Source organism: Mustela lutreola, chromosome 12 (assembly GCF_030435805.1).
Source record: "Mustela lutreola isolate mMusLut2 chromosome 12, mMusLut2.pri, whole genome shotgun sequence".
NCBI classification, from domain to species: Eukaryota; Metazoa; Chordata; class Mammalia; order Carnivora; family Mustelidae; genus Mustela; species Mustela lutreola.
This window is the reverse complement of record NC_081301.1, coordinates 96473442-96495175: the sequence shown is the minus strand read 5'-3', so window position 1 is coordinate 96495175 and position 21734 is coordinate 96473442. Positions and strand designations below refer to the sequence as shown.

At 51.9% G+C, this 21734-nt stretch overlaps 1 protein-coding gene across 12 annotated transcripts in view; it reads right to left on the bottom strand.

Moving 5' to 3' along the window:
• WNK2 (WNK lysine deficient protein kinase 2) overlaps positions 1-21734 on the bottom strand; it is a 117288-nt gene that overhangs the window by 24748 nt on the left and 70806 nt on the right. For 6 of the 12 annotated variants that reach the window (XM_059141262.1, XM_059141261.1, XM_059141253.1 and 3 more), the window contains 7 exons: positions 8295-9070; positions 7951-8020; positions 6093-6154; positions 5309-6000; positions 3080-3291; positions 2069-2257; positions 1290-1388 (listed from right to left, as the gene is read on the bottom strand). In XM_059141262.1, coding sequence (XP_058997245.1) covers positions 1290-1388; positions 2069-2257; positions 3080-3291; positions 5309-6000; positions 6093-6154; positions 7951-8020; positions 8295-9070 — 2100 coding nt within the window. The remainder of the gene's footprint in view (positions 1-1289; positions 1389-2068; positions 2258-3079; positions 3292-5308; positions 6001-6092; positions 6155-7950; positions 8021-8294; positions 9071-21734) is intronic. The other 6 variants (XM_059141266.1, XM_059141263.1, XM_059141264.1 and 3 more) reach the window with 3 other exon arrangements.

Sequence of the window (21734 nt, the reverse complement as noted above, 5' to 3'; positions counted from 1 at the left end):
CTTGGGCAAAAGAGGACCAGCAAGTGACCCAGGAAGCAGAATGCGTTCAGACCTCGCCCCCACTTCTCCACCAGCTCCGCAGCTAACCAGCAGCTCAGTTGGGACACCTGCTGGGAGAGGAGGATCGAGGGACAGTCCCTGGGAATCACTGTGCTTCTGTGCCTCTGACCTCTGCTGCCTGGGGGAGGGTGACAAGGCAACTCGGATGGGAATGGATGCCCACTGTGGACTTGGCCTCAGGTCCTGACAAATACAATGTATCTTTATTGTACCAGCAAAAAGCCACGTGCCCCAAACCAGCACTTCCACCCAATTAAGAGCTTAATTTTTGTGTTAAAAAAAAAAAAAAAAAAAAAAAAAAAAACTAAAAAAACCTTGGAAACCCCATAGCTTTGGATTCATTTTCCAATTGTTCTGAGGGAGAAAATAACTTTGGATGGCCCTGAGCATGTGCGCCCTTCAGGGACAGGAGTCCTGGGTGCCAGCAGGGCATCCCGGGAATCTGAGGGCCACCAGGGCTGAGGTTCGGTTGAGCAGAGCTCGGAGCTGTGTGACTGACTTCGTGTCTGAGGTCTGTGAAGTGAGCGCGGTTCACCAAGTAAAGTGCTCCAGCTGGAGACCAGGAGGGGGGCCGGGGCCAGAGGGAGAGCCAGCGTGGAGGACACCGAGAGGTTCCCCAGGTGACCAGAGCGCGGGGCGGGGCGGGGCGGGGCGTCCTAGCTGGAGCACCTTCTCTCCGCCTTTCCACATGCAGGGAGCGGGCGCGGGGTAACGGTGCTGAGCGCTGGGGCCCTTGTACAGAAGTCACACCCTCCAGTGACCTTCTAGAACTGTCTCAGCTCGCTACATGCATGTCTTCAGAATCCAGACACGTGTGAGACACACCATGCGTCTAGGGAAGGCCGGGGCTCTCTTTTTGTTGTGGCTGGAACTGGGGACAGCGGACGTGTGTATGCACCACAATTGCAACAGAAATAAAACTACGTCCAACGGAAAAAATACGAAATTAAACAAACAGGTGAGGAGAAAAGCGCCGAGCGCTCCGGGGGCCTGGGAGCGGGGCGGGTGCCCGAGGCGGGGGTGGGCGAGCCGCTGCACATGCGTCCGGCGCCGGGCGAGAGCCGAGAGCATGCGCGGGCGCGTTCGGGGGGGCCACGGGGGCGGGTGCGCGGGGCGGGGCGTGGGCGGGGCAGGCGCCCCGCGGAATGTATGGAAGGTGATGAAGACAGGGAGGGGCGGGGAGAAACCAAGGGCCAGGAGGTGGTAAAATACAAAGAACAAATACAGACAGATGGACACAGACACGGGTCCACTGAGGAATCGAGCGCGAGGTTTGCTACTAGACTTATAGGTCAGTCTCTCAGACGTTGGGTGGTAAACCGTCCAGCCTGCAAATGAATATAGAGGGAAGAAAACAAAGAGACAGGCATCAAGTACAGTCTCTGGGATCGCTGCCACACACCACCAGCCACATCAGCCTCGTCACTTAGCATCCACGGCTGCACCTAGCCCAGCCCGGAGGACCACAGCCGCCGACCACGTAATGGAAAGGAGGCGCCGCTGGAGCACGAGAGAAGCGGACCCTGGGAGGGCGCGCGGGGCGGGCGCCGGCAGCGGTCCCCACGGCTTCTCTGGACAGAGATGGTGGGGACGGAGCACCTCCTCGCGCGGCGGCCGCGCCCACGGCAGAGGTGACGAGCGTGTCCTCCTCAAGGCAGACCCCCAGCTCAGGAGCTGTGCCCTCACACCCCCCTAGCCGCCCCTCCGGACAGAAGGCCCTGTGTTTAGCGGGGACCTGGGGACCTGCACGGAGCGCGCGGCCGACGCCTCGTCTGACCCGGCGGTGCCGGCGCCTCCCCCGGGGCGGCTCTAGCGCCGCGGGCCTCCCTCTGAGCCGCGCACTGCCGGCCCCGGGGACGGGGGGGCCACCCACTCCCTTTACTCAAGGGCTGCAGCTACGGGTTTGGCTCAGACGCGGCGGGCAGCGTGTGCTGCCGCCCTCGCCCCTCACTCCGCGGGGGCCCGGCGCAGCTAGCACATGCTCGGAGCCGGGCAAGCTGGGAATCACCTGGGCCGTGCGCTCCGCCGCCGTCAGTGGCTAAGCCGGAGCAGATGTCTGCAGACAGGGAGGCCCGCACGGAGCAAGGCTGCTGGGTCTGAACTGCCTTCCCACACGGGTCTGACGCTGCCGCGGGCCCTGCCCCGGCTTGGGCAGGGTCCTTAGCAGGAGGGGCTCTGCTGCAGTCTGACAAGTGACCTGGGGGAGGGGGGAGAAGGGGTGACAGGCACAGTGAGGCGCTGCGGGTCCTACCGGCCGGCGGGGAGTGCATCTGTCCTCCCTGCTCATTGCTGGGTGACCTTGGGGAAGCGCAGTCCCTGTAGGCAAAGGGCATGTGGCCCGGTGGCCTGAGTGCAGGTGCCAGGAAATGCGAGACCAGTTGCTCATGCCGTGCCAGGTGTACGGTGTGCCAGTGTGCAAGGAGCACGCCACACCTGGAGCAGCACACCTGGGCACAGGAGGCCTGCTCGCTCTAACTAGTTTGCAGTTCGCTTAGGAATCCTTCTGGAATTCTGGAATTCATGCAATCTGCAGAACTTGCAGTCCGACATGGACCCTGCAGGTTCTCTGTGACAGCAGAGGGTGGGCTCACGGACAGCTCACGGCTGGCTCCCCCCACACCCCCAACCACCCCCGCGCACTGGGGGACTCCAGCTCACTTGGTCTCCCGCCCAGAGTGTGGGGGTCACCGCACCCCACAGCCCTACCCCCTCCCTGAAAGGAGCTGCTCTACTCCCCAGTTTCAGCAGGTGACAGGTGCCTGGAAAACAGCCAGAGGAAGCAGCTGCAGACCCAGGCAGCACCCTGCAGGGAGGCAGGCCGGCGAGAGAGACCTGAGCCGGGCTGCCCAGAGGCGGCTGAGAGCTCCAAGTAGGCCTGCCTACTCCCAGGGGCCGCCTCACCTGCACGCCTGCCAAGGCTTCCCTGCTCCCACGAAAGGGGAGCCAAGGAGTGCTCTCCCAGGGCTGGGTGCCTGCCTCCCACCCGCCCGGCTCCAGTGGCGGCCAGGAGGGCACCGACCTGTGCTGGAGGCCACGACCTTGAGCTGCTGCACCAGCGGGTTGAGCAGCTTCCCAGCCTTCAGCTTGCTCTTGCTCTTCCTCCTGCGGCCAGCCGGGGGTGCCGTGTGGAACAGGCCCAGGTTGGAGGGCAGCGGCTTGCCCAGGCGGCGGTACAGGGCCTCGATCTCCTGCTTCTGCTGGCTCTGCAACTCCGAGATCTCCTTCAGGTGCCTGCAGGAGGGGAGGGCAGGCGGTGGGCATCCTGGTCGCTTACATCCTAACGGAGTCCGCGAGAGCCCTCGGCACGCGGGAAGGGCGTGAGGGGTGGGGGTCGCAGCCGCAGGGCCCGCTGGGCGGCGGCAGGTGCACTGAAGACTCTCAGCCTTCATTGGAACAAAGAGGGCCCCACTGGGGGGCTCTCCTGCACACACACACCCAGCAACACTGAAGGGCATGAGGAAGAGCCTCAGGAGATTCAAGTTCTCATGATGCTGCCACTTTCAGTGGTTGGGGAGTGGGGTACGAACAAGCTCACGTCTGCTCACCACACACACCCCACACCTACACCCCGGGGAAGAGAGAAACTGCCAGAACTGGGAGGCTGCCCCAGCCCTTCCAGCAAAGAAGTGTCACTTCCTCTGAGTGAGGGACTCATAGGAGGGTATGGCAGACGAGGGGATGCCCACATGAGCAGTCACCAGCCAGGGACCTGGGGTTCCTGGTGCTACCTGCACGGGGGGCTCCCGGCACAGGCAGCACCACCCAGGGCTACACGGGTGCGAAGCGGCCATGAAGACCCAGGTGCAATTACTGACTGGGCAAGGGAAGCTTCTAGAAGCCAGAGAAGGACCTTCCTTTGGGGACCCACTGGCCCATCTCACAGCCACTGTGCTCGAGTGCCCGCCTAAGAGCCCTGGGTGATGCCAGCCCCTCAGACGGGACTGCCCTGGCCAGGAGGCTCAGCCCCTCAGCTACACCCACGGCCCATCTTCTCAGGGCATGGTTGGAAATGGGTTGCTCGTGGCTGGACCACAAAGCAAATTCTGGTTTCACCTCTTTTATCTCCAATGCCTACAAGACTTTAGGAAAATTATTCCAAGCAGCAAACTGCCTGTTGCATCAGATCAGCTTCTGATGGGGTGATATTTTGAAGTAAAATTGCCAAGAGCGAGGAAGAGGAAAGGTTACCTGGAGCATCTGACTCAGAAGGACCTAGGGGAGACCCCGAATCTGAGGCTCCCGCCCCGGGGCTGCGGCAGGCAGCTCAAAGTGCAGGCCTGCTGGGGTCTAAGAACCACGAGTGCCCCCCACCCTGTGGCCCAGCACCAGTGTCCCCCATGGTGCCCACCGGGTCTGAGCAAGCAAGGCTCCCTTCTATCAGGTGCCATCAACTCCCTGTCCCCCTCCTAAATGGTTTCCCTTTTCCACTGGGATCCATGGCCCCTCTACCAGGCAGGAGCCTAGACTTCTCTCTTAATACCCCCCTTCCTCAGACCCCGAAACCCTGCCTTTGATGCAACTCTGGAACTCACCCTGCCCCCACCTCCAGGCTCTGCCCCCTGAGAACCCACAGCAGCTTCCCCCAGACCCTCCTCCAGCCCTTCCACAGCTCTCCTCTTGGCTCCCCCTTGTTCCTATGGACCACAGGCTCCCAGAGCGACCACCAGCCCAGAGTGAGAGCGTACAGATGAGCCCCGCAAGGACATCTATCCTCGGACCGAGTGCCTCCCTGACTGCCTCCGAGCCCAGTGGCTGCCCCGGGCCAGTGCTCAGCTGTGGGCTGCACGGGGCACCAGGAGGAGGGGCTACAAGTGCCTCGTCCTGACATCGTGGCTGGGGCAGGTGGGAGGGAGGGCAGGGCACTGGGGCTGGTGTGGGTGGGCAGAGGGGAGGTGAAGGTGGGTGGGGGGAGCGAGGCTGGGAGAGGGGAGGGGAGGCAGGGCCGGGGCAGGTGGGAGCAGGGGAGGGTGAGGCGGGACTGGGCATGGGCGGTGGCGGGCAAAAGAAATAATGGCACTTCGGTGCAGTGTCTCCAACACAGCGGGGCACGTCACACTTGCTAGGGGGAAGTGCCAGCCCAGTGAGGGTCACCACAGGAGACCAGGCACCAGATCAACCTGCTGCAGGGCTGCTGCCTCTGCCCTGTCCCCAGTACAGGCAGCCCCAGGCGGACATGGTGGGACCCCCGGCTTCAGCTATGGACGGTTCTTCCCTGAGCCGCCCCTGGTGCCTTCATCTCAGGACCTACTTCTCCCGAAGACTCTGCAGCTCCTTCCTGATGTCCGCATCCTCAATCTCCGAGTCATTGTCGCTGCTGATGTAGGACGACTGGGAGTGGAAGGAGGTCACGCTGATGGTGGGGACCTTCACACCCACCCTGCTGGGCGTCTCTGGACCTGGGGAGCCAGCCCGTGAGGACCTGTGCAGGAAGGCGGTGGCCTTCTTCACCAAGTCGCTGGCCACACCACCACCACTGCTGGGCAGAGAGGCGTGCTTCTGCATGGGGGGCCTCCTGTGCGGACACTCGTCCCCAGAGTCGCTGGACACCGGCTCGCCCGCACCGACCTCGATGGATGAGGCTGTCTGCGCCCGCCGCACAGCCAGCTTCACGTCGGGGCTGTGGGGGGCCTCCTCCAGGTACACGTCCGGGGGTGCCGAGTACCGCAGGCTGTGGGGGGAGCCCAGGGTCCACTCGTCCTGCGTGCTGACCACCGAGAACCGGCCCACGGTTTTGGCTGGTGAGCTGCCGTCCTGCTGTCCCAGACGCTTCTGGGGGGACTCTGAGGCCAAAGCGCCCTGCATCTGGGGGTGGCTGGCCTGGCTGTGTTCCGTCAGTGTCCCCAGGCAGCTTGTTGTGGGCTGAGCTGAGGATTCCCCGGGGACCCCACTGCTGCGGCCTGCGGGCTCCCGATGTGCAGAGAAGGCAGAAGCAGGGACATCCTTGAGAATGCGTGGAAAGGGCAAGTTCTCAGCGCACGGCGGCAGGGCGGAGACCCCACCGACCAGCGGGCGCCCCAGAGAACGCTCCTTACCTGGGGGGCACCTGGTGCTGTGGGCAAGCCTGAGGCTGTCACTTGGCTCAAAGAAGATTCTGCTGTAGGAATGTCAAAGTCATTACTCAGGCTGGTGTAGAGGGCAGGGCAGGAGCGGGCACCCTCAAGCTGAACCAGATCGGTGAGAGGAAGGGGACCTACTGTGTGTGTGCTCGGCAACGGGGAGAACTCGGAACATTCCAGGGTGTCCTACCAGTGTTTCTTCTCAGGAGACCTCCAATAACTCGGGGAAAGGAGGGTTCAGCCTAGCACCACTTGGGTCCCCGGAGGCACCTGCTTGAGAACCTTGGGTGCAGCCATGCCCTCTACACCCCTGCTGACCATCACCTGTCCCGCCTGTCCCTTCTGACCCCTGACAGCGTGGGCCTGTGTCACAGGTTATCTCTACATCTCCAATGACGAAAGGTCTCAGGAGGCCCTGCGTCAAGAGCGCCAGTGTCTGGGGAAGGACCGTGTCCTCTGAGGCTGTCTCCCCATCTACGGGGTAGACACGGCGTGGGATTCTGACCACCTTTCCCACGGCTGCTGAGTGTCGGGCAGAAGAGCCGCTGTGCTGGCGGGGCTGGCCTGTGCGGAGACCTGCACACAGTAAAGGAAAGCCTCAGGCAGGCAGGGGCTGTGTGCCAGTCCGGAGCCAGACTGATGTGCTTGTAGCAGGAGTGGGGGGACAGCCTCTGGCAAGGTTTGGGGGGCTGTCCCTGCACAGACCTGGGGAGACCAAGACCCAGTGTCACCACTCACCCATGGCCAGTGCCTGACGCCCGTTCTCACACCCCTGCAGCGGGAACCAGCCACCCTGTCTTCGCACGGCTCTAGGCACGGGGTTCACGGTCAACTATACTCCCTCTCTTTCCGGACAGCTCTGACTCCAGAAATGTTTACCTTTTCCAAACTAGAATATGTTTCCTTAGAGTTGCCCCATCAGCCGGGCGCTCCAGAGACGAGGGTTTGGGACTGGCTACGCTGACGTCCCCGATGCTACGGGAGGGGCTCAGAGTGAGTTTCTTATGCAAGGAAGTCAGAAGACGGAACAGGCACTCCTCGCACTGTCCAGCACATTCCTGCTTTACCACCCGACTCTCAATTTCCCAGGGAAATGGCACATGCTACAGCTTCTGACCCCACTGCTGGCTGTCCCCCTCTCTCTACAGCGTGACACCCAAGAATGCGGTGTCCAGAGGTCCGACCAGATCCGGCAGCCCGCTCCCCTCACTCTGCGAACTGGGGCATCGCCTGCCATGGACGCATACCCAGAGGCCTCTTACAAGGTCAGCTGGATCCCTGTCTTCCTAATCTCTGGAGGAATTCCAGGCCAAGAAGAAACCCCACACCTTGGAAGATCAGACCAGCGCCCTTGGGCTGAGACACGGGTGTTCCCACAGAGAGGCACCCCAGGACCCTCAGAGGAAGCCCGGATCCAGAAACTCGATGGCCCCAGGCTGGCCACGTCCATGGACCTCCTGGAAGCCCCTGGCCCCAGCCTGCGCTCTGCCAAAACGACCTTCAACACCCTGTAACCTTCTCAAGGAGCATGGGACTAGGGGACACGTGCCAGAGCACTTCGAGGGCACGGGAGCCGGCAGCTGCTTGCACCCTGACGCCCAGCCATCTGGGCTTTTCCCTGTTTCCATGGAGGATCTTCTCACCTTGGGGCGTGAGCATGTCACGGTTTGTTAGAACACAGGGGGCTTTAACTAACACCTCACGACAGCCGCTGCTATGTCTGAGCCCCACCCACGGCGCTATGGGGGTGAGGGATAGAGATGCGGCATGGTTCGGAGCAAGGAGGGCGCCTCATGGGCACTGGGGTTCTGACCTGGGACCCAAGGCTCATTACCTGTCATCGGCGAGGACCCAGCCTGCTCTGGCGCAGCCGCCAGCTCAGGAGCCGGTTCTGACTTGCCTGGCTGCAGGAAGAAACAGCAAGAGTCACAAGTCTCGCCTGCTGACCTCCGTAGCTAACCGGCGGATCTCACCCATGAGAGCTGGACCCCTCCCCCAGGCCACCCCAAGCAGAGCCCATGTAAGCCAGGTCCCCCAACCTGCACACACATCCCAGTTCCCCAAATGGGCCACTCTGGCAACACACCCGGAGTTGGCCTCAGAGAACAGGACAGTCAGGGCCACAAGAGGCAGCTACATGCCTTGGGAACCCGCCACCCTGGTGGGACCAGGACTCACCACAGGCTGGGGCTCCAGGGTCAAGTCTCGGTCCCCTGGCTCCACGGGGGTCCCAGCCGAGGCTGAGGAGCTGGGCATGTGCTCCTGGTAGAGCAGGGTTCGAAGCTTCTCGTCCAGGCTCTTGATGGTGCTGTCCACAAAGCCCACCCTAGGGGGCGGCCCCTCCCCATCGGACTCCAAGGCCGAGGGCGGCTGGGGGGGCACAGTGGGCCCCAGTGGGGGGCTAGGGAGCTGGGGGGTGGCCAAGCTGATGGCCCCCACCACAGGGGGAAGAGGGGGTAGAGGCTGGCCCAGGGCAGGCTGAGGGGTCCCACTGGGGGCACTGGGGGCGCTGGGTGCTGGGGCCGGAGCCCGCAAGGGCTCACCCTGGGCAGCGGCTTCCTTGGCTGAGGTGGGCTCTCCCAAAGCTGTGGGGTAACGGGGGGCCTCCAGAGGTGGGGCACAAGGCCCTCCGCCTGGTCCCAGAGGCTGTACAGCAAGCTGGGTGTCTTGAGTCTCTGCCAGTGGCTGGGGGGTCTCGCGCTCACTGGCCACCCCCTGAGAGGTCCCTGGGCCCCCCGCCTGCACGGCAGGCCCCATTACTGGCTCTGGCTTGGGGCTGGCAGCTGGTGCAGCTGCGTCCTGGGGCAGAGCAGTCACAGGAGGGGAGGATGGCACCAAAGGGGCTGGGGCACTCCCAGGGGTATCCCTGGGGCCTGCTTGGCTCAGAGGCTGTGGACTGGCTGGGAAGCTGGATTTTTCTTTTAAGGACAGCTGGTCTTTACAGGGCGCTGGATCTAGAAGAAATAGGAGAAATGCCTCTGTACCTGCCTCCCATGGTCCTGAGAGAGGCCTTCTATGAGCTGCAGGCCCCGCACGCTGGTCTTCTATCCTTGTGCAGTGCACCAACTTCACGTGTGGCCTGGCCCCTGCCGGAGGTGCCTTCCGAGGTCCTGCAGCAGCCTGGCTTCTCTCTCCAGGCCTCCACCCCAACACTGTCCCCTCAGCGCCACGGGCATGCCCACCCCCTTCCCTTGGCCTGCAGCCCTCAGTCAGGCATAACCCGCCTCTCCAAGCCCCCCCCCCCCCCACTAGGGGAGCTACAGGAATCACAGCTCTGTGATCCTTTCCACGGGCCACCCCACAGGGTCACCAAATGAACTTAAAAAAGGAAGATACCTATGCGGTGAGGCCCACACTGTCCCCCGCCCCAGAGCATGAACTTTCCATGGACAGGAGTCGATGAGGTCAGAAGCAGCCACACCAGCGCCCTGCCAGGGGCCGGGAAGGATCCTCCGGGGGGAGCCCTGGGAACCAGGCGGTAGAACGCGGCTCCTCGGCCTCCCGCCCAGGAACCCCTGGGCTTGGGAACACCCAGAGGACAGTGGATGTCCTGTTTCCTGGACCAACTTGTCCTTTGAACCCACTTCACTTGACACTGCACACAACAAAAACGAGAAGCTTACAGAGATCAAGCGGGAAGGAGAGCGCGGCCGGGACCCCGCGGCCCGGACTCCCACTGCCCCTCCCCGGGCAGGTCACCAAACTCCGCATCTGGTTTTCTTCACGGCAGCGCCCTGTGAGCACGTGCTCTAAACACCAGAGCTCAGATCCGCCTGTGGGAGCAGCGCGTCAAGCGGCTCCTGTTCATTCCCTCCGGTCTGGCTTCTCTCTCTGGCCCTTGGATCCGCGGAAGGCGGCCCGGGGCGCGTCTGCAGAGTTTCACTCCGCGATGCTCCCGCGACACTCGAGCTGCGGAGGTGCGGATACGCACCACTTGCTGCCGGTCTGGGACACGACGGACACACGCGTGTGAGTGTGCCTGGGCACCTCTGCTGGGCACCCAGCCCGGACGGGGCTGCTCGGTGAGAGGGGCCGCAGCGCGCAGGACGGTGCCCTCCCCCCCCCCCGCTGCATGCCCTCCCGGGGAGTGGATCACACCTAGTGTGAAGCTGTTGTTTACCGTGGTGGGAACACTCCGTGCGAGGTCAACCCTCCTGGCACAACTTTGTGTTAGTTCGGTCCCGGTGTCCGCAGCTCAACAACACACAGGCTCCTCCATCCACAAGTGAAACTTCATCTCTCCAACGCCCCCCCACCCTCCCCCGCGCCCTCCCGCTCTGCTCCCAAGTTCCAGAACTCTCGGGGACCCTGGTCAGCATCACGGAACTGTGCAGTGTCTGTCTTTTGGTGACTGACTGATCTCACTTGACATAACATCCCCGAGGCTCATCCATGTTGCTCCCAAACGGCAGAGTTTTCTTTTTCAAGGATAAATACGATGTCCTTGTAAGCAGCTGCCACGTTTCATTCATCCATCCACGGAACACTGAGGCTGTTTCCATGTCTGGGCCATTGTGAATGGTGCTGCAGGGAATGTGGTGGTGCGGGTGTCCCAGAGCCACTGACCTCCCGTCCTGTGGCCATGCAGCTGGCGGGATGACTGCGTCATATGGGAGGAGCCCTTTTTAATTCTCTGAGGAAGCTCCACTCCATTCTCCAGAGTGGCCACACCAATTTGCGTTCCTGCCAACAGCACAGGAGGGCCCCCCTTTCTCCGTATCCTCACCAATATTTATCTTTGTGTTTGTTAAATTAGCCCTCCCGACAGGCGCACGGTGGTATCTCTGCCTTTCATTCGCATGTCCCAAGGGAACAAATTAAACCGAGCATGTCTTGGGCTGATCTGGACACATGCTTTCACACCACACCTGTCCACGCCCCTTGCCTGTTTTTCGGTAGAGCTGCCCTTTCCCTTTTGATTGGCTGGAGTTCTTCATGTGTGCTGGATAAGAACACACTGTAAGTATCTTCTCTCATGCTGCAATTTGCCTGTTTGCCCAATTAGCAGTCCTTTAGTGAACAGGACTGACTAATCTTAACGTAATCAAATATAACCAACTTTTAGCCCGTCTCTCCTTCAGCGCTTTTCGCAAAGATGTTCTCCTGTGTCACTTTTACATTGAGATTCACAATCTACTAGTAACGAGTTTTACAGCAGGAGGTTAGAAGCAAGGATTATTCTCCCAGTGTGGACAGCCCATTGTCCCAACTCTTTCTGTTTTTAAAGATTTCATTAGAGAGAGAGAGGGAGAGAGCATGCATGAGCGAGGGCAGGGGGCAGAGGAGAGACTAGCAGACTCCCACTGAGCGCACAGCCCACCTTGGGGCTGGATCTCGGGACCCTGAGCTCACAACCTTATCCAAATGAGCCACCCAGGTGCCCCCAACTCCCTCTTCATTTCAAAGACCATCCTGTCCTCACAGCTCTGCAGTCAGACAGCTCTTGTCAGTCAAGATGTGGGCACAGCTCTAGATGCTTCTACTCCATAGCTCAGTGTACTCCCGCTCCAGTGCCACAGTGTTTCCATGGCTGTGGGTTTACATAATTAGTCCTGACACTTGATAGAACCACTTCCTTCCTCTGAGATAGTCTCTTGCCTTTTCCTGGCCTTTGCGTCTCCACAAATACAATATAATCAGCTTGTCAATGCCCATAAAACACTGTTACAATTTTAACTAGGACCACACGGAATCTATAAGTCCGTTTGAGGAAAAGTAATGTGCTTACAATATTGAGTCTTCCAATCCATGAACATGGTATGTATCTTCTCATTCATTTCTTTTTAAGTTTCAGTATTTAAAGGTTTGGAGTATAAAGGACTTTTATTTTTTAGATCTATCTCTATTTGATGTTTGGTATTATTTTGTTAGTACAAATGGAATTTTTCTAAATTTTCTAATTATTGCTTGTATAGAAAAATAGCTTATTTAGCTACCTCACTACACTCCCTTAATTTTAATAATTTCTAAGTTTTAATTTTCACATATGTGCCATATAGTCACTTTGCCAACAAATAATAATTTATTTCTTTCTTCCAAATCTTGACAGCTTTTAAAAATAATCATTTAAGGGCTTAAGTGGGTAGAAGAAGGATCAATGAAACAAGATGGAATTGGGAGGGAGACAAACCAAAAGTGACTCTTAATCTCACAAAACAAACTGAGGGTTGCTGGGGGGAGGGGGGTTGGGAGAAGGGGGTGGGATTATGGACATTGGGGAGGGTATGTGCTTTGGTGAGTGCTGTGAAGTGTGTAAACCTGGTGATTCACAGACCTGTACCCCTGGGGATAAAAATATATGTTTATAAAAAATAAAAAATTTTAAAAATAAATAAATAAATAAATATGATAATAATGAATATTAAAAAAATAAAATAATCATTTAAGGGCCATTAAACAGAGGTAAAAAAATATATATTATTACCACAAATATTACTACACATTAATTTCTACCTCAAAATGGGAAATGTTTTAGCAAACATATTCTTCAGAAAGAATTATAATTTGGCCCCAAACAATGTTATAGCAAGGGCTTCTTCATAAAAGATCATTATCTTATTCTGTTCAGATGTTTAATAAAAAGTAATAATGTTAAAAGAAACATCACCTTTTATGAAACACCAATATGGAATTACATTGAAAAATCAGAATCATCATTCAGCTCTGAGCATCTATTATGGGAGCCTACCTTAAATTGGTACCAACTCAAGCCAAAATTTACTTCAGAAAACCTTATTGTGAGGTGAATGAATGTTCTTCAGATGAAAGATAAAGCTACTGTACCATTACCATAACACCTCCAAAAGTATTTACAAAAAGTGGACAGCGAACTGGCTCTTAAACTTGACCGCAGATTGAACTCACTTGGAGGAGCAAAGACGAGGACACTGGCTCCCATCGGCGGAAATTCAGATTTTACCATATGGGCACACTTCTTCAGTCCTGCTGCTTTTCTTTCTCTATTTCTTTTTCCCTTTCTCCTCGTCCTCACCCTCACGCCGTGCTTCTCCTTCTTTCTTTCCTGATGTCTTACACCACACCATTGCACTAAGACCTCCAGGAGGGTACAGAAAGTAAGTGGTGATAAGTGATAATCTGTTGCTCTCCATCTCAAAAGGAAAGCATTCAACACACCACTATTAGATACTTGCTGTTGCTTTTTAAATAGATATTCTTAATCAAATTTAACTAGTTCACTTTTAACCTATCTTCTTCTTATTCAGAGGCATTGATAGACTTTGAATCTTACAAAATGCTTTCTTCCATCTACTGAGATGATCACATGATTCTTTAATATGCACCCCTGGCAGCCCCCATTCCCCTTTCTGACTCGATGAACTCCCCCTGCCCCACACCAGACATCATACAGTATTTGTTTTTCTCCCTATGGCTTATTTCACTTAGCCTGATGACTTCCATGTTTATTCATGTTGTCACAAATGGCAAGATCTCCTAGTTTTTATGGCTGAATAGTATTCCACTCTATATATTTGCCATATTTTCTTTATTCATTCGAGTGTTGACACGTAGCTTGTTTCCAGATCTTGGCTATTGGGAATAATGTTGCAAGGAACACAGGGGTACGGATATCTCTTCAAAATAGTGACTTCTTCACCTCTAGATCCAGAAGTGGGATTGCAGGATCATATGGCAGTTCTAATTTTAATTTTTTGAGTAACCTCCACACAGTTTTCTATAATGGCTTTACCAGTGTGTATTCCCACCCGCAGTACATGAGGTCTCCCTTTCCCCTCACGTCCTTGCCAACAATTGTCATCTATTGTCTTTTTGAAAATAGCCATACTGACAGGAGTGAGGCAATATCTCACTGTGGTTTTGATTTGCAGTTGCCTGATGATCAGTGATGTTAAACACCTTTTCATGTATCTGCTGGCCATCTGTATGACTTCCTTGGAAATATACCTATTCAGATTCTTTACCTATTTTAAACTGGATTATTTGAGGCATCTTTTGTTTCTGCTTTTGAGTTGTGTGAGTTCCTTACATATTTTAGATATTAGCCCCTTACCAGATACATGGTTTGCAGATATTTTCTCATTCTGTAGGATGCCTTCTCATTTTATTTCTTTTGCTGGGCAAAAGCTTTTTAGTTTGATGTACTCCCAGTTAAAATGTTTGCTTTTGTTGCTTGTGTTTATAGTGTCATAGTCATTGTCAATGAGTTTTTTCCTATTTTCTTCTGAGTTTTATGATATCAGGTCTTTAATCCACTTTGAGTTGATTTCTGTAAGTGGTGGAAGGTGAGGGTCCAATTTCAGTCTTCTGCGTGCAGACATCCAGGTTGCCCAGAACCATTTACTGAACAGACTATCCTTTCCCCGTTGTGTATACTTGGCACCCTTGTCATAGATTAGCTGACCAGACATGCAGTCTCTTTTTTTTTTTTTTTTTTAAGATTTTATTTGAAAGAGTGAAAGAGCACGAGTGGTGGAGGGACAAGCAGCTTCCCCGCTGAGCAGGGGGCCCGATGTGGGGCTCCATTCCAGGACCCTGGGATCAAGACCTGAGCTGAAGGCAGATGCTTAGCTGACTGAGCCACCCAGCTGCCCCCAGAGTCTGACTCTTGATTTCAGCTCAGGTTTTGCTCTCGGGGTGGTGGAATCAAGCCCTGCATTGGGCTCTCTGCACTCAGCACGAAGTCTGCTGCAGATTCTCTTTCTCCCTCTCCCCTTCAATGCATGCTCTTCCTCTTCTCGAAATAAATAAAATCTTAAAAAAAAAAAAAATTTGGGAGAAGTCACCAGTGGTCTGGACTTTTATTTGTTGGGAGATTTCTAATTACTGATTTAATCTCCTTATAGTTATACAGCCCTTCAGATTTTCTGTTTCTTCATGATTCAGTCTTCATAGGCTGTGCCAGTCTAGACATTTATCCATTCTTCCTAGGTTATCCAATATGTTAGCCTAACTGTTCATGGTAGTCCCTCATGATGCTTTATAATCCTGTGGAATCAGCTATGACGTCTCCTCTTTCAGTTCGGTGTCCTTTTTTCTTAGTCTAGCTAAAAGTATGTCCATTTTTTTTTTTTACCTTTTCATAAAAGCTTGCTCTTCATGTATATGTTGTATTGTTTTTCTGGCCCATTTATTTCCACACTTATCTTTTATGTTTCCTTCCTTCTGCAAACTTTGGGCTAGTTTGCTTTTCTTTTTCTGGTTCTTGGAAGTGTGAAGTTAGATTGTTTCTTAATGTCGACTTTTATCGCTATAAACTTTCCTCTTAAAACTGTTTTTGCCACATCCCTTAAGTTTTGGAATTTTCATTTGTCTCAAGATATTTTATTATTTCCCTTTTGATTTCTTCTTTGACCCGCTGGTTATTCAGAAGTATGTTGTTTAGTTTCCATGTATTTGTGCATTTTCCTGTTTCCCTCTTGTCACTGATTTCTAAAGTTTCATACCAGATTGTCAAAAAAGATAATCATGTGATTTCAATCCCTTTAAATTTGTTAAGACCAGTTACATGATCTAACAAATGATATATCCTGGAGATTTTTCCATGTTTGTTAAGAAGAATGTGTATTCTGCTACTGTTTGAGGGAGAAAGGAGGTATTCTGTGTATGTGCCTGTTAAGTCCATTGATTCTTAAATGTCGTTCCAGTCAATATTTCCTTATTGACTTTCTGTCTGATCTATCCATTGTTGAAAGTGAGGTATTTAAGTCTATACTGTCTATATATTTTGAATTGTGAACTTAATCCATGTACATATAAAGTAATTATTGAGAAGTAAGGACTTGCTATTGCCATCTTGTTGTTTTCTGGCTGTTTTATAGTTCCTTTCTTCCTCTCTTCTGTCTTCCTTGGTGATTTGATGATTTTTTGTAGTGGCATGCTTTGTTTCCTTTCTCTTTACCTTATATATTAGAGCTATTTGTGATAACTGTGAACCTTACATTAAAAAATATGGTTATAACAGTCCATTTTAAGCTGATAACTTCAATTGCACACTGACACTCCCCCCCATTTTATGTTTTGATAACACAATGTACATCTTTTTTATATTTTGTATCCATTAAAATTATTGTGACTATAGTTATTTTTAATACTTCTGTCTTTTAACTTTCTACTAAATTTAAGTGATTTACACACAACAATCATATTCTGAATGACCATGTACTTTTACCAGTACGTTTTACACTTTCATGTGTTTTTATGTTACCGAGGAGCATCCTTTCACTTCAGCTTAAAGAGCTCTCTTTAGCACTCCGTGTAAGGCAGGTATAGTGGCACTGAATTCTCTCAGCTTTTGTCTGAGAAAGTCTTTATTTCTCCTTCATTCTTGAAAGACCGCTTCACCAATATTCTTCATTATCGGTTTTTTACTTTCAGCACTGAACTCTATCATCCCATTCTCTCCTAGCCTGCAAGGTTTCTGCTGTGAAATCTGCCGAAAGCCTTGTGGGTATTCACTTGTTTGAAATGAAGTGGGTTTTCTTTTTTTTCCCCAGGTCTTGCTGCTTTCAAAATTATCTCTGTCTTGATTTTTGATAGTTTAATGTGTCTTGGTGAAATAATCTTCAGGTTGAATCTATCTGGGTTCCTGTAAGATTCATGTGCCTGGAGGGACACATCTCTTCCTAGATTTGGCACATCTCTTCCTAGATAAGCTTTCTGCCCTTTCTTTCTCTCTTCTCTGGGACTCCCACAATGCAAATATGAGTTGCTTGATGGTGCCCTGTAATTCACACAGGCCCTCTTCACTTTTTTTGGTCATTGTTCTTTTTTCTCGTCGGACTATATAATTTCAAATGACCTGTCCTGATGTTCACGAATTCTTTCTTCTGTTTGATCTAGTCTGATGTTCATGCTGTCTCCTGCGTTTTTGTTTTGTTTTGTTTTTTCATTTCATTCATTGTATTCTTCAGTATTTGGTTCTTTTCATGATTTGTTTCTCCACTGAACTTCTCATTTTCCTCACATTCTTTTTTCCTGGTTTTGCTGCATTGTCTACATGTATTCTGTTAACCTTAAAAATAAAACTGTCAGTTATTTTACCAGGAAAATGGGTTTATTTGGGAATAAGAGAGAACTGCAGTCTGGCACAAGCAAGCTATGGCAAAAGCACAGGCAAGTTGGGAGAACAAAACGAGAGGAGGCTCCTTTAGAGAGGAAAGGATGTATCCAGAGGGACTGTTGTAAACTAAAAGCTCACTGGAGTGAACTGGGAGCTGGAAGTCTAGTGGCCTCTCCCTGTCTGAGCTGAGACTGCTTCTCATCGACTGGGCTGGTGCCCGGGATGGAAGAAAACTTCCTCCCTCCTGCTGGAGCAGTGAAGTACATCCACTTGTGAGGTCCTTCTATTCCCGTTGAATCTGCAGCTGAAAACCAGTTCTTGGTGTGAGAGCTCCCCCTGGCAGCTTCTGAACTCCATTTTAGATGAGGTTTTCTTTTTTCTTGTAGCTCACCAGAGCGCCTTAAGATAGTAAGTATGAATCCTTGGACAGTTCATACATCATCAATCCTTTGGGGCCGGTTACAGGAGAAGTGCTGTGTCCCCTGGTGGTGTCCTGTTTCCTTGCCTGCCAGTTTCTCGTAGCCTCCTGTTGCTAACTTTGCATTTGACGAAGCAGTCATCTCTTGCAGCCTTTACAGATGGGTTTTGGTGGTGGAAGACCACCCGTGAGTGGGTGCAGAACGCCAGCTGTGGTGGTTCCAGGCACAGGACAGGCCCAGCAGGGCAGTCTCTGTGCAGACTGTGTCAGCACAGATGGCAGGGACCCGTGACTGCAGGTGGCTGCAGTGGCTGTGGGGGTCTTCAGTAGTGAAGGCTGCCGGGTACCTTCTGAATTTTTTCTCCCCTGGGAATGCTGCAGCTGAGGTGATCCCTCCTGGCACTGGGTCCAGCTGCCAGGCACCCTCACAGTAGTGGCACACAGGTGTCTGAAGTGTGGGTGCCTAGGGCACAGATACCGAACAGGGGTCTGGAGCGCAGGCACCGAGGGGTGATGGCTCCAGGGCCCCTGGTGCACGTGTGTGGAGTTGCCACAGAGCTGAGATCTGGAGCATGGGTGCACCCAGAGCAGCCAGGGGCCTGGGATCTGCACGGGGCTGAGGAGCCAGCAGGCAGTCCTGATTCGAGGGTGGCATAAGAGAGCAGATCCTTCTGGAAAGAGGGTGCAGCAGCAGCACTTTCCCTAGAGGGTCTGTGGTAGCAATGGCCAGTGGTTACGCCCATGGCAAACACTATGTCTTTTGTGAAACAGACCACTGGGGTCTGCCAACTAGCACATGGGTACTCTGCTGCGAAAGCTGTGGGGAGCCCAGGTGCCACAGGGCCGCAGAACTCCTCCAAGGTCCTCCCCAGGGCATGCCACTGGGGACCACGATAGCACCCACCATGGGACTGATAGAGAGCCCCACCGCCTTCTCTGCTCCTAGCCACTTTCTGAGGCCTCACGTGAGCCTGTCTCCCCAGCCGTCCTTTCAAAGCAATAGCACTTTTGCTCCACTGCGTTGCCACAGGTTCTTAACTGGACAACTGAGTCCTCCCAAAGCTGTTTCCATTAATGGACAGATGTCTAAGAGCTTTTCTGAGGGTGCAGACGCTGGTACCTCCCAGTTATCCCTGGATGGGCCTGTTTCTCTCTCTGTGGTTTGAATCTGAGTTCTCTACTCCTTCCTTGGATTCCATTCGTCCTTTCCCTCTTTCCAACAACTCTCGTCTGTTTCCCAGCACCGGCGGGACCCTTCCGTGTCATTCTGATGAACTCCTACTGGCTGGGGCAGGGCAGCATCCAGCTCCTCCCTTGTGCGGCAGAACAGCTGTCCCTGTGCCGACTGCAGCAGATGCATGGAGCCGTGCATCTGGCCTCCTGGCCACACACCTGTTCTAGAGACAGGTTCAACTCCGGGCCCTGCAGAGCGGACTCGGGCTCTGGTCTAGAACTTCAGAATCTTCCTGAACAGAAACAATTCTCTTTTCTAACCTGTACTTGACCCCAGAAGACAACACCCTGACTCTTCCAGCAATCTTGCCACCACAAGGGACAAGTGTGAGAGGGTTTTTAATGAACTGATTTAGGTTTTTTTTAAATATTTATAGCACTTTTCAGATTTTCTGTATCTTATGTAAGTTTGGTAAGTTGTATTTCTCCAGGACATCATCCGTGTTTTGAAATGTACCAGCTTGCATTACACACAGTGTATTTTCCTCTTCTCAGGGTCAGACTGCAGTGACGTCCTGCTCATGCCCGAGACGGAGTACGCCTTTTCCACAGTCGGTCTCATCACGGGCAACCAATTTCATTTGAAAGAGCCAGTCTCAAGCTTTGTTAACACTTTTTTGTATGTTTTAGATTTTATTAATCTGTGCTCTTGTCTGTTATATTTCCTCTTTATTTGATTTTTCGTTTTCTATCAGACACTGATTTTTAGCCTTTCCTCCTTTCTAATATATGCATTTCTGCAAAATTATAGCTTTAGCTGCATGCCCAGGTTTTAATATGTAATATTCTCATTTGCATGGTTTTCATGTCCTTACCATTCAGAGTATTTTCTTAATTTCCACTGTAATTTTTTCTTTGCTTCATGGAATATTTATAAGTGAATTTCATACACATACACACACACACACACACACACTTCTTAACTGGAAAATATAAAGAGACCTTTTAGGGATCTCTTGTTTTTGAATTCCAGTTTACATCCAAATGTAGTTGGAAAACATGCATTGAATGATTTGATCCTTTGGAATTTACTGAGATTTGCTTTGTGTCCTTCATATAGTTAATTTAAAAATACTCTATGTGGACTTAAAAACAAATGTGTACTCTCCAGCCACTGGCTGTTCTACATATAGACCAATAATGCTAATTCTATTGTTAAAATCCAATATATTCAAACTGATTTTTGTCGTCCTGTTCTAAAGGCTGTAAAACTCACATAACAATTCCAGATCTATTTCTTCATTTGCTTCCGCTTTTGCTTTATATATGTTAAGGCTGTGTTATTAGAGACACACAAACATGGAATTATTCTGTCTTCCTGGAAAGCTGAACTCTTTTCCATTATGACTTTGCCTTAAAGCCTATTTTGTGTGATACAAAAAGATCTTTACTAGGGGCGCCTGGGTGGCTCAGTGGGTTAAGCCGCTGCCTTCGGCTCAGGTCATGATCCCAGGGTCCTGGGATCGAGCCCCGCATCCGGCTCTCTGCTCAGCAGGGAGCCTGCTTCCTCCTCTCTCTCTGCCTGCCTCTCTGCCTGCCTCTCTGCCTGCTTGTGATCTCTGTCTGTCAAATAAATAAATAAAATCTTTAAAAAAAAAAAAAAAAAAAAAAAAAGATCTTTACTAGCTTTCTTTGGTATTCGCATGCCATGTTTTCCCCATTTCTTTACATTTAACTTTTTGTATTCTTTGATCTTAGTTTGTTATTGGTTTGTTCTCTTTTTTCATGTTGGGCAATCTTTGATATTTAGTCCATTTATATTTAATTATTGATCTATTTGGGTAAAAACTACCACCTTACCAATGATTTTCTATGTGTTGTGCATGGTCAATGTTACTTTTTCTCTCCTCCTTGTCTTTTGTTAAGAATTCTTCCCTACTAAACCCCACCATGAGTGTATGAGTGATCTACTATTTTATAATTCCCACAGGGGCATTCTAGAGACAATACACATTCTTGATTTTAGCTCTTCCCAGACAATGCAAGAACCCAGGAGCCCTGTGAGTACAATTCTCCCCTCTAGTAAATACGCCTGTATTTTCATGTATTTTAACACGACAGATATGTTTCAACTCTCGGAAGACACTACGCTTTTCTACAGTCAGCATTCACTTAGATCTGCCCGTGTATCTATAATGCCATTACTTTTATGCCCTCCTGCATTTCTGACATTCCAACAGGGGTCACCGTTCTTTTGCCTAAAAATATCCCCTCCAGTATTTCTCCCGGTGACATGTATAGGTAGTGAACAGCTGCAGTCTCTATTCTGTCTTCCTGTCGGCAGGACCCTGCTGCCAGGCAGGGGGTCAAAGCGGGCACTTATTCCTTTATCGCACGAGGGTAGCAACATTTCTCGGTCTCCTGGCAGCCCTGTGTCTGCTGAGACAGGAGCCATCCAAATCACTGTTGCCCTTAGAGGCACCTGCTTTTTCCTCAAGCATTCTTTCAGTTCTGTTTGCCTCTGGTTTTCCTAACGTTCACCATAACATCCGTTAAGTATAATTGTTTCTCCTAATTTGGAGGACTTGAATTTGTGGTTAATGCCTTGCAACTCTCCACAGTATTTCCTCACAATGGACTCTGTCCCATTCTCTTCCTTTCTGGGGCACGGATTATATCACGTTTAGTTAGTTAGTTGTCAGAGAGAGAGAGCCTGCCGCTCTGCCTGCTTGTGCTTGCACGCTCTCTCTCTCTGACAACTAACTAACTAACTAAATAAATAAATAAAATCTTTTAATAAATAAATAAATAAATACTTTTTGAGTTACCTTTTAATTTGGTAATTCTCTCTCCAGGGGTGTACAAACCATCCAGTGGGTCTTGGTTTTAATTACTGTATCTTCTAGCTCTACAATTTCTGTTCAGTTAGGATTTTTTGTGCTTTATATTTTTTAATATGCAAGCAAAACCATCACCACAGTCAACATGG